Consider the following 13,150-nt stretch of genomic DNA (forward strand, 5'->3'; position numbering starts at 1 on the left):
ACATCATCACACTTGAATAAAATTGGCCTATTTGAATCAACAAGAGTCTCAACTTTCCAGAGGTTCCCTAATTTATGCAATTCAAAATCAAATTCGAAATTCAGAGTGTGTTGCAACCAATTCCATGTGTTTTTTGCTTTAAACTTCATGCTAATGGCATGAAGAGGGAGACTCATGGGTACCCATTTTCTTTCCATTAAATTCTTCCACTTCGAAAATCACCATGTAGACTTTTTTTCCACACAAAATAGCAAGCATTATTTCACACCCTTTTCCTACAAAATATCACAACACTATGACATGATTCCTGAAATATTTTAGTTTCATATGATATCATTTTTTTTCTCTCTAGCCTTAAAAATTGAGTCTGCTACGGTCAAAAGAAAAAACATGGCAGAATAGTCCACCAATCGGCAAGGGGTTAAATATAAATACACATTTAACAAAATGAATAATGTTAAATATTATCCAGTTAGGAATCAGTTCAAATGGAGACACTGGAACATGATGGATGGTGTCAGTGTAGGCTTGAGTTCATGTGACTGGGCCATACGGTAATACTTCCATAACTTCAGATTTTTAGCATTATACACAAGATGATAATTTCTCCGTCACTCTCGATGTAGCATAGGAAAGGGTAGACTCTCATGCTTGACTGTAAGTATTTAATATTTATTCCATTTCCAACACAGCGATTAAAAAAAAAAAAAAAGTCTCACTGTCTATCTCGAACTAATTCAGCTCAGCCCAAACCTATTCTTTTCATTTCTACAGTAGCTTACTGTAGTTTAATGTAGTTTTGGAGAAAATATGTGAAGCATTCTTAAGTGAAAAGATTGGTGTGTCAACCCATGTGATAAAATTAGTGACAAAAGCCTTCATGTCCTCATTGTGTTTACCTTTTTCTCAGGATGCCTGTGGAGACGCGATCAATCCGAGACAGATCTGCAGTGGGTCGGTTTCCAGCTGTCACTCTCGGCTTTGGGGACGACTCAGAGGAAGACATTGAAGAGCCAGAGGAAACCAATGGCGAGAAAGAAAATGCATGTCGGAGGTGGTTTCGTAAGGTCTGCCCGTGCTGCTGTCCCGAGCCAAATGACGATGACATCACAGACACTTTGGTCACAGGGATTGATGAGCTGGAAAAGGAGGAAGGGATAAATGGCGAGAAGCCTGAGACTGGTGCCAGCGAGCTTGATGGTAACTGGCATCTCAGAGAGCCAGCAATTGTGTTGTTTATCAAAGAAAATAAAAGCCAGCCAAGAGATAGATTTCACCTTGATATATTTGTTTTTGTCTTTGCAGAACTCCTCCTGAAAGTGCGCTCAATAGACCTGATGAAAAGCAAATCAGGAGAGAACCGCAAAGAGCACCACACAGACCTCTACCTAAGTGATGACTTTATTATTCGGAGGGGACAGACTTTCCAGATGTGGATTACCCTGTCCAGACCCTTTAACCCCAGCACCGACAAACTTCACCTCGAACTTAAAACAGGTCAGTCAGTCTTTGACGGAAAAAGTGCAATGTTTTGGAATTCCAACACTGCAAATGTTATCTTATTTTATGGTTCTAAATAGACATCAGAATATTAAGATAAAAATAGAGACAACAATGATCCCACTGGCAATAGGCGAACGTATGAATACTAAGTAGTTTTTATGAGTTTTCCACATTATTGGTCTCTGATCTTACTGTAAGAGGCCAAGTGTGAAACTGGATAGAAGCAAGTAAGCCTGACCCTCTGAGAGACCCTTTGCAACACTGCACATGATAATTAAGACTTTCCCCTCTCTTTCACGGGAAAAGAGAGGAAGGTGATGAGTTTAGGGCTGCGGGAGGAAACAGGATGTACCGGAGAGACATTTTGCTTTTTAAGCTCATGTTTTAAACTGTTCATTTGGCTGCTCGTATGTGTTGAGTATTAAGATTTCTTTGCATTTGTATGTGAGATAGATTTATAGATAGGTGGGGGGGGGGGGGGAGAGAGAGAGGGAGAGAGAGAGAGAGAGAGAGAGAGAGAGAGAGGGAGGGAGGGATGGAGATTTTTGGTTACTATTGCTATGGTAACAGTTCTGGTTGCTATGCTGCAGGGAAAGAGTTTTACGGATGCCGAGTCCCCAGTTCTGCTCTAACTAAAAAACCAGTCGATGCTGCCTCTACCATGTGTCTCTGTCTCTGCTCCCCGCTCATTGTGTTGAGGACTGTAAGGCAGAGAGGACACAGACCAATATAGATCCTACAATTATAGCTGTGTGTGATAACAAGTGAAGCTTGAAGAGAACAATTACAATGTCTCTTTTACAGAAGGGCCGTGCATCCATATCAGGAATAAAAATGTAACCCTGTCTTTATTGCTTACCAGTGAGAAAACATGCATGGTTTAATAAATGGTTGCTATTTTCCAAATAAAGTAACAAAAAAGATAATCATAGTAAATATATATATATATATATATATGTATATATATATATATATATATATATATATGTATATATATATATATATATATATATATATATAAAAAGATATCGTAGTAATTAAATATATATATATATATATATATATATATATATATATATATATATATATATTCTAAACCTTTTAAAACCACAATAAAAAATACAACACTGATTATGAGTTATCATCCAATAAAGCCATCTGCCATACCAGATATGAACAGGAGGACAATAACAGCTGCAGATAATCTCGTCACCTACTATATGCAAGAAATAAAAAAAGCTTATTTACCAAAATGTCAAACTATTGCTTTAAGCAGAAATTCAGATTGAAAGCAGCCCCCTGTGTTGATTTAATGCAGGGGGCTGCTTCAGGATCTGCGTTGTTCTGCTGGAGCCCCCTGCTTTGGCACCCCAGCTGCTTCAAAACTGATTGGCTTCATTCAAATTTTGAAATTTTCCACAGAGGTTAGAACGTGGCCTAAGGGTTCATCCTCTTGGTTGGTGAGATGCAGTGACTGACAGACAGGATGGATGGATGGATGGATGGATGGAAATATACTGGGTTGATGTATACATTGATGGGGGGATGAATGGGTCGATAGATGGATGAGGAGATAATAGATGGATGGATGGATGGAAAAGATACAGGATGGATGAATAAATGGGTGGATGGAAAAGATACTGGTTTAGTGGATAAATTGATTGAGGGGTGGATTGATAGATGGATAAGAATATCCTAGATGGATGGATGGATGGATGGATGGATGGATGGATGGATGGATGGATGGATGGATGGATGGATGGAAATGAGACACACTGTTTCCACATGATAACGTACTGCCAAGAACACAGAAAAAAGAGAAAAGATCATACCCAACAGGAGAGGGGGTAAAAACCAGGGAGGGATGCATTTTTCCACAATTGTATGTTGGAAGTTTCTTTATCATAGAAAACACTTGGCCAATTTTTTGTATGTTTTCAAACCCAGGATGCAGAAGTGCTACAGTTACCTGAGACATTACCCGAGGCAGCTCAGTAACTGCAGTCAAACAGCAAACTGCTTCTGAACATTCATTTTATAGAGCTAAAACAAGATCAAATGTTGTCCTGACATGCTCTGTGTGTGTGTGTGTGTGTGTGTGTGTGTGTGTGTGTGTGTGTGTGTGCGCGTGTGCGTGTGTGTGTGTGTGTGTGTGTTTGCATATCTTGTCAGGACAGAACATTCTCAGTTCTTCCCATTTGGTTTCTATTTATTCAAACCTACCCCACAAGTTAGGAATGTAGGTGTGGCTTAGATGGAAAGGCCAATTGTAGTGAAGAGTGATCAAACTGTGTATGTGCTTCTGCTTCTATTTCGTCATGGCATAAGCAACAGTTTCCACATGCTATAATACTTCACATTTTTCCTTTTACCTTCTCAGGGCCACTGCCAACAGTGGCAAAGGGAACACATGTAATCATCCCTTTAGTGAAGGACTTGGAGGACGTTCGTTGGGAGGCTGCCATTGTGAAACAGGACGACAAAAGGATAAAGCTGTCGGTGAATTCTGCCCCCACGGCGGTCATTGGTCGATACCAGCTCATAGTGGAAACAGATTGTCCAAACGGCCAGGCCATTTCCACACATGACCCTGCAAACGACTTGTACATGTTGTTCAACCCATGGTGTGAAGGTGAACACCTAAGACACATAACAATATGTCTTGTTGAAATACTACAACGGTGGTCAGAATAACAGAAAAAAACTTCAATTTCGGTCATATAGCCCTGCAGTGAAGATATAAAATACTAGTTGTAGCTCTTTTCACGACAACAAACACATGGTGGCTCTTTGAAAGGCGTTTATTGAGAATGTCTCATCTGTCTTATTCATTCCTCACTTCTCACGGCATAAGAACTGCATTGAAATTAGGTGCAAACATAGAAATTAAATTACATCATTTCATATGCAAAATAAACTTAACAACAACAATGTGAGAGGCATTAAACTTGAACAAAACTTGTTGGCTGCTTGCCATGAAAAAGAGTTCCTTAAAGTCTTCACAGTCTTTTAAAGTGCATTTAACCATCAGCTCCACGTTAGCTTTCCATTCTCAACCTATTAGCAATGTGAGTTAGCTCATGCGTGCACATTTACTTCACAACACAAATCAGGAACAGGAAACTTAGTTCCAGCACAATACAAAATTAAATGTAAAAAACAAAATAATTCACTCATGGCTTATTTATAAGCCATCAGCAGATTCTTGTATTTTAACTGTCTAACTATTCCTTTAAGAAAATACCCCAAAAAAGAACAAAACCCTTTCAAACAATGTCCCCTGAAATAGTCCATATGACAACTTCAGCATCGCCCAGAAGTCCCTTGTCAATCAAACAAGTGTTTCATTTTGACATTGCAACAATAATGTTCATTGTTTCTGAGACGTGCTTCAACAAGATTTTCTTTTGCTCAACTATTCATACTTAATCTCCACAGACAAAACTGTGAGACAAAAAAAATCTTTACCAAGTGGCTACCTAATGCAGTGCTTTTGTATTGTGAAGTGCCCTGATTTACCTGTACTGGTATGGAATTCATGACCTATAATATATAAAATATGCAATTGCTTTTATTTAGTGTATTTCACTTATTTTGAGGCTGTGAAAAGTTACATTTTTAAGTAATCTCAATTTAAAACCAGCATTTTATGCTTATGTTTAGTATATTTCCCTAATTTGGGGGCTGTAAAAAGTTACTTTTGAAAAAAAATCTCCCCTTAAGCTTTTTCTGCTTATTTTCTGTTTATATTTAGTATATTTCACTTATTTTGGGGTTTCTAAATGCAATTTCACTTGTTTTGAGTACCTTTTCCCTCAGATTTAGTGTTTTTATCTTGTTTTTAGATACCGCTTTTTTCGCAGTGTACAGATGTAACATGCAATTGACAAAAAAAAATCCCATGAACCTAATACAAAAAAAAGCTAACTTTAAAGTTATTGTAAGGTTGTTACTTGTTCTCTGTCAGATGACACAGTGTTCATGGATTCTGAAGAGGAGAGACAGGAATATGTCCTGAATGATATCGGACGAATCTACTACGGTACAAAAAATCAAATTGGAGTGCGGACATGGAACTATGGACAGGTGAGTGGTGTGTGGTCTTCTGGTGTTTGGTGAATAATAGACGGAGCAGTAAAACTGACAGCCTGTTCTCTCTGTTTTCAGTTTGATGATGGGATTCTTGCTGCTTGTCTCTTTGTCCTGAATAAAAGTGGAACTCCTCCATCTGGTTGGGGAGACCCGGTTAATGTGGTGCGAGTCATCTCTGCCATGGTGAGACTGAGCTCTTTTTTTTTTACATCAGATCTAACAAACTTCATATTTCTCTTCATAATGTGCCACCAGTTGTGGTTCAGCAGGATATAAAAGCATCCTGGGGTCTAAGCTGATTAATTTTTTCCCTCTTTGAAAATGGTAGAATGTCTTTGCAATGCTTCAGTGTGCTCTTACTATACTGTTTTGTACTGACATTCATTGTCCCCAGAGGGTGAATCCTATCGATTTTTGTAATCCCCATACTTTTTTGTCATGTTCCATGCATGAAGTTGACATTTCCATTTTTTAGTGAAATTTCCTGACAACTAGTGAAAGAATTGCACCATGAATTTGGTATAGACATTCATGTTCCCCTCAAGATGAACTGTCATAATTTCTGCTGACTTTCCTTGTAGTGCAATCATCAGTCGGTTTTTGTGTTTTGTTTTGTTTCTTATGACCACATACCTGTAAAATTGTTTTTTTTTTCATCCGAAATTGTGGCACGTTTAAAAAATAAATATGACCTTGTGTATCAATCACCTTTACACATCGACTCCTAAACTTTCTTCCAACATTAAAGTTATATAAACAGGTTAAAAGCACATTTCTTAACTTTGCTATATTACAGGCAAAACGAAAACTGAAGCACCTACAACTGGTGTTTGGAAAATAAGGTGCAATATATATCAATAGAGAGAATAATATATACCTTAAAAAAACAAATTGGGTGTTTATGACAAAATATGGAAATCATTTAACGATTTTATGAAAAGCCGTGATAAGGGAAAGCTTCTAGAGGAAAAATCAGAACAGGATACTGTAAGAGGCACAGTAGTGGCGGTCCCTCAGAGGGGCTGGAGGCATGTTTTAAGAATTTGTTCCAATCTTAAAATGTAACATATTATTCTGTATATATTGTTCTTTCAAATGTACCTATTGAAATGCTTTTAAAATTCTTATCAAAACAAAACATGGAAAAATAAAACATCTTCAATTAAATTCTTGACTTCAATGTAAAGTCCACATATCATTAAAAACAAAACAAACCGTTAGTATATGTCTGACCGGGATTGGTGCAAACAGTGAAAGAGTCACTTCCGGTGCTTCTGTGTACTTGTGGTTAACCCTAACCCTAACTCTTTAAAAGTTACACATTACATCAGATGATTATCCGCTTTATTTACACCGACTCTAGTATTGCTAAAGCTATCTCTTTCCTTCTTGTAGCAACTTTATCGCTAATCGCATCCGTTTATTTAGTTCTGTTAGCTACTTTAGCTTAGCAGCTAGTGATAGCTTTTCCCTCGCTCCTGCTCGGTGTGTCAAAGGTTTAGCTCCTCCATGGTTCCTTTGCTGATAATACTACATGTAGTAGCATATGAGTTGTGTTGGAGGCAAGGCTTACTAATTTCCATCTATCCCCGTGCATGTGTGCGAGACTACAAGCCTAACGTTAATTAACAAAATCAACGATGGCCTTAGCATCGTCATGACTAACTAATTAGGCTACTCACGCAATACCTTTCTTGTTACAGAAAAAAGTAATCTGAGGAAAATGAGTTGCTCATGTGTTGCTCAATCTCTTCTCAGAAACAAATGATCACAGAATGATACGAATATGAGAAGCTCAAACTGATAGATTGAGCAACACATGAGCAACTCATTTTTCCTATGGACTCTATCGCCCAACACTGTCTCATATTATGCATGGAGTGTATTAAATATCATGCCAATGTTTTTATATCGAAAAAAAAGAAAAGAGAAAAAAGTTGCCGATTTTCAGCCGCTACCTGTTTATAACTTCAAACTCACAAATATTAATAAAAAACTACTTTCTTCATTTATCCAGATCAACTCCCCTGATGACCGCGGTGTTGTGGAGGGAGACTGGTCGGGAGACTATTCAGCTGGAACTAGTCCAACAGTTTGGAGTGGAAGTGTTGAAATCCTACATGAGTACCATAAAAACAGTGGCGAGCCCGTAAAGTATGGCCAGTGCTGGGTCTTTGCTGGTGTATTCACGTCAGGTCAGCTGATTGTTTTTCTTATCACATATTTTCATGACCTGTGCTGGTATGTCATACAGATGATGCCCACTGATGCCTTGTCACTCTATTTTTCTTTCAGTTTTACGGTGTTTAGGCATTCCCAGTCGAACTGTTACCAACTTTGACTCAGCTCATGACACGGACGTCTCCTTGACAACAGATGTATACCTGGATGAAAACATGGAGCCTATAGAACATTTCAATACCGACTCTATCTGGTATGTCCTATCATTACTGCTGCGATGCTGTCATGACACTTTCGCTCTGTAGTTCATTAAGCCTGACCTTCGAGTCTTTCCCTGAAGGAACTTCCACGTATGGAACGACTGCTGGATGGCTCGTCCTGACTTGCCCCCAGGCTACGGAGGCTGGCAGGCTGTCGACGCTACACCTCAGGAGACCAGCCAAGGCACTTTCCGCTGTGGCCCTGCTTCTCTCGCTGCTGTCCGCAGCGGTCACGTCTTCCTTAAGCACGACGCTCCGTTTGTGTTTGCCGAGGTTCGTAGAAAATGCAGTTCACCTAAATTAAGATATTCTGTGTTGCGCTTTCATGAACTGCAGGACCTGCAATGAATGAACAAAATTGATGATTGATTTGGTGAAAAAAACATCTAAAATACAGTTTTTTCTTCACATACCTGACCTCCAGGAGTGAACAACTGATCTTTTACTTGTTGTTTTATGTTGACAGATTATACGTGCACTGTGTACTAATGATGAGCCATATGGCATACATCAAACAACGCGTGACATTTCCCATCTGTGTATCCCATCAGGGATTTATTTTCTAACTCTTGCTTCTCCTCTGCACACTTTCAGGTGAACAGTGACAAAATCTACTGGCAGAGGAACATAGATGGCACCTTTAGTCAAATCTACATTGAGAAAAAGATAATGGGCCACTTTATCAGCACAAAGGCTGTTGGCTCTGATGAACGCAATGATATCACTGACCTCTACAAACACCCCGAAGGTATCATCAAACAAAATCCACACACTTGATTGCTCATTTAAAGGGATAGTCTTGATTTATTAAAGTGGAGTTGCATGAGGTACTGTGAAACCTCCAGTTTGGAGAAGCAAGCAGGAGTACCAACACAGAAACTGAGTAATGTACCGCTGTTGGGGGCAGCTGAAAAACATATTTTAGCCACCTAAAAATCAATGTCAGTGTACTTTGGTGAATCTGAACTACCCCTTTAAAACACAAAAGTCACATAATAACACAAACTAACCAATTGAGGCAGCGGTAGAACAGAAACACAGAAAATGTGTTCTGTAAGGTAAAAAGACTGTTTTTCAATGGAGTTTAATGGCTTTGATGAGTTCCTCCTGCATAAACTTGAATGGGGCTGTCTGGCGCTGAGTATAAGCAGTGAGAATATATTAGATATTGCATAAACTGAAGCTGTTTTTTTCAGGTGGATATGAACCTCATACAACCCAGATTCAATTAATCTATCCTATTTATGAACATCACAAGAACTCAGAGTATGGGATACAAATCCCAGCATTGTTTATTGAAATAACTCTATATTTCTGGTCAATCCCAGGCTCACAGGAGGAACGCATCGCTGTGGAAACAGCATGTAGCTATGGCACCAAAGCAGAGGCCTATTCCCCTCCCACAGCAGAGGATGTGTCTGTAGAAGTGACCATGGATGGTGAAGGACCAAGAATGGGAAAAGATGCAGAGCTGACTATCGTGTTGCGAAACAGCAGCTCAGAGCAGCGCAATCTCTTCCTGCACAGTCAGGTGGCAGTCATGTACTACACCGGCGTCCACAAGGCCACAGTCAGAAAAGACACGACAAACGTGGAAATTCTACCCAATGAGGGTGAGTGGAAGTTGCAGAAATAAAAATCAGGTTTTTGCATCAACAGAGGGGTTTTCTCACAATCAGAAATAACTGAAAAAAAGTAAAAGTAAATCCTACGACAGGAAAAGGAGTAAACAGATATGAGAGAGGTATCAATATTCTCTCAGCAAGAAAGCAAAAGAACCCTGAACTATTGCTTTATAGGGATAGTTCAAAGTCCAAACCACCAAAAGTCCGGAGCAAATAAATTTAAAATAAAATCGGACTTATAATCGAACCTTGCGGTACGCCACAGGTAATGCAAGCTTTAGAAGAGTTAAAATTACCTATGGAGATCGCAAAGGTTCTGTCTAAAAGATACGAATAAAACCAACCCAGTTCTTAAGGCAGTCAATTAAAATGGCATGGTCGACACTAGTGTTGAAGGCTGCACTAAAATAATTAAAATACCACTCTCCCCCCTGTCGGCTGTTAAATAGAGGTCATTGGTTACTTTCAGGAGGGAAGTTTCTGTGCTATGTAAGGCTCTAAAACCAGATTGGAATTTGTCAAGGATGAACAAACACATACTTTTCCTACATCTTCTATCTACAGAAAAGACTTTGGAGTGGACTTTGGAGTACAACGACTATAAGAACCAGCTGATAGACCAGGCCGCCCTGATGCTGACACTGTCTGGCAGGATCAATGAAACACAGCAGGTCTTGGCCACTCAGTTCAGTTTCCGGCTCAGCACCCCAGACCTCACCATAAAGGTGCACCTGAAAAATAATAAGGGAAATATTACTTGTAAGAAGATTCAAATGTGAATCGTGACGTCATTTTGTTCTCTTGCTTTGTTGTTCTCTCACACAGCCGATTGGGAAGGCCGTGGTCGGGGAGAAGATGTCGGTAGAGATTTCATTTACTAATCCACTACCACAGGTTCTGAAAGATGTGATATTTCATGTGGAAGGACTGGGCCTCCTAACTGCTCGAATGATTCATTATGGGTGAGGAGAGAAATATACTTTATATTGTGCTCAGTTTTTTTTAACCTACCTTGTCTATCTTTCTCTTTTATGATTGTGACTGTCATTTCCTGTCATACCCTCAGAGATATTGGCAGTCGTGCCTCCGTGTCTCTGACTGAGAACTTCGTTCCCACCTTGTCTGGACCGAGGAAATTACTGGCTTCACTGGACTGCAAGCAGCTCACACAGGTTCATGGTGTGACTGACATCACTGTGGGGGAACAAAGCAACGGCACTCTATAGGCATTTGAAAGTGACATTTTAATTCTGAATATTTTTAGTTAGTGTTTAAATCTACAAAAGTATGACACTGCACTGCTGCTTTATTTTGCATGAGAATTCAAAAGAATGATCACTGACCAAAGAGACACAACTGATCATGAAACATCCAAGAAACATGTAAAGAAAACACTTAATAGTACATGAATACAGTATTAGCTTACTCGAAACTCACTACATTTAAACATTGCACAAGTTGGACCATGGGGAAGCTTAAATGTACTTATGTAAAGACAGAATCTACATTCAGATCATGTTTTGTATTTGTAAATACAATATATGTATTTTTATTTTGTCTACTTTGCTTTGTGTTTACAGTTAGATTCTTTTAAAAATATATGCTCTGTTATTGTTAAAGAAAAAGGATCCTAAAATCTGTAATAAATTATTATTATTATTTCAAAGCAGTTTGTTTCAGGTGTCGTGTGTCACAGAATGATGGTTTCCAAGAATTTACTGTGATTTTTCGAATCAGGGTTGTAGCTTTTTTTCTTCTGAATACAATATTTCCCAAAAATGATTTATAGTTGTATGATATAGCGTAAAATATGTTATTTTTAATCTTATCTAAACTATACAGAAGAGGATTAGAGTCAGGTAGGAGAAAAAAAGAATTCATAAGAATTCATTGAGAAAAAAAGTTGAAATACAAAGTAGAGAATAAAGTTGAAATACAATGTTGAGAAAATATGTATATATAATATAATATAATACAATATATATCTAAGAAATTCACATAAATTACATAAAAGCAGATTTCCCCAAAAACAATAGTTATGGTAGCCTACTACCAAGAACAGTTAATTTATGTGTCAGGGGATTTTAGTACAACTACACCCTTAAATGTTGTAGTTATTGCTCATTTTATGACAATGATGAAAATCAGGTTGTAGCTTGCAGTCTACCTAACTGTTCGGATAGACGTGTGTTTCTCTAAAAACAATCTTACTCTGGTAATAATAATAATAATAATGATCAATTTTATTAGAGTCCTTTACATGGCACTCAAAGATACTTTACAGTTAAAACAGTGAAAATAAAATTTAAATCAACAGCATTGGTCATACATTAAAAGCAGCACTGAACAGGTGGGTTTTGACAAGTTTTTTGAAGGTGGGTGGATCTGAGCAGTCTCTTATGTTTTTTGGGATACCATAGGGAGGGGGCGGATATTGAGAAAGCTCTGTCGCTCTGGTGACTTATTGACACAAATCTGTGATTATAATTCCAACTTTACCGAAAACAAAAAGTTTACTTTATTCTCGTTATTTTTACTTTTTTCCCGAACTGCATAATGAAAAAAAAATCCTCCTCTCATTGTTTTTTTCTCCTACCTTGCCCCAGTAATCTTCTTTAAAAATATAACATTACATCAAACATTTTTTAAACATCTATCAATCCAGAACATTCTGTGACTGTCACTGCTCTACACAGGCGCTGCATTTGCTGTCAAATTGACAGGTTTTGTTTTGGCTCCTTGCTACCGTTTAATGACTTGTCAGACAGATGAGTACAAAGCTGTAAAGTTAATGTTAATGGCATTTAGATGAGATGACCTTTACAATCAAGACCCATGGCAGGCAGGCAGGCAGTGCAGTGGAGGGTTTCCACAAGGAATCTCATGCTATATTCATTAAGTGGAATCTGGGAGAGCTCAGATTTTCCAATTCTGTACCTGCCCCCCAAAGTGTTTGAGGTGCCTCAATGATTACATGTGTTAGACTGCTTTTGGTGATTACTTGAAAGTGGCAAGGCTAAAGTCTGGATACAGCGTCACTTCATCATAAAGGTGCACACAGTGTCCACAGAAACACTCCGACAAGTAGATACAAATTGGTGTTACTGACAGGTCAAGATTTCTCCATGAAACATCTAGTTTCCTCTGCTGTTTTTTTATTTTGTTTACCTGCTCCGAGAGAGAGTGTACAGGCTGTTGCAAATTCTGACTGCATAAGTGGCAAAGAGCCAAGACAAAAATATTTTTTGTTTGTTCATATCACACTGTTGATGTTTCTGGTAAGCAAAGTTTGAATTGCGTTCAATGTTTTCCTTCTCTGTGGTGGCAAACATCCTGTTCACTCTTTCCACAAACACATGATAATGACCTAGATGATACTAGCACATTTAATCACTGCACCTAGCAGCCACTCCAGTTGAGTTTGTATGCTGCCGCTTTTATTGTTTGCAATGGGGGTGGGGGATTTCCAAAACTATAAAATTGTCAAAT

General features: G+C 38.5%; 1 protein-coding gene across 1 annotated transcript; it reads left to right on the top strand.

Moving 5' to 3' along the window:
• Positions 1-905: 905 nt before the first annotated feature.
• On the top strand, positions 906-11,313 carry LOC131978043 (protein-glutamine gamma-glutamyltransferase K-like). Its single transcript, XM_059341543.1, has 13 exons — positions 906-1,200; positions 1,306-1,497; positions 3,884-4,135; positions 5,471-5,589; positions 5,671-5,778; positions 7,613-7,790; positions 7,891-8,029; positions 8,117-8,309; positions 8,631-8,784; positions 9,365-9,649; positions 10,226-10,386; positions 10,487-10,623; positions 10,728-11,313. Exons 1-13 carry the CDS (start codon positions 912-914, stop codon positions 10,885-10,887), a joined length of 2,367 nt encoding a protein of 788 aa, XP_059197526.1. The 5' UTR covers positions 906-911; the 3' UTR covers positions 10,888-11,313.
• The last annotated feature ends 1,837 nt before the right edge of the window (positions 11,314-13,150 follow it).

Source organism: Centropristis striata, chromosome 9, assembly GCF_030273125.1.
Source record: "Centropristis striata isolate RG_2023a ecotype Rhode Island chromosome 9, C.striata_1.0, whole genome shotgun sequence".
Taxonomy (NCBI): Eukaryota; Metazoa; Chordata; class Actinopteri; order Perciformes; family Serranidae; genus Centropristis; species Centropristis striata.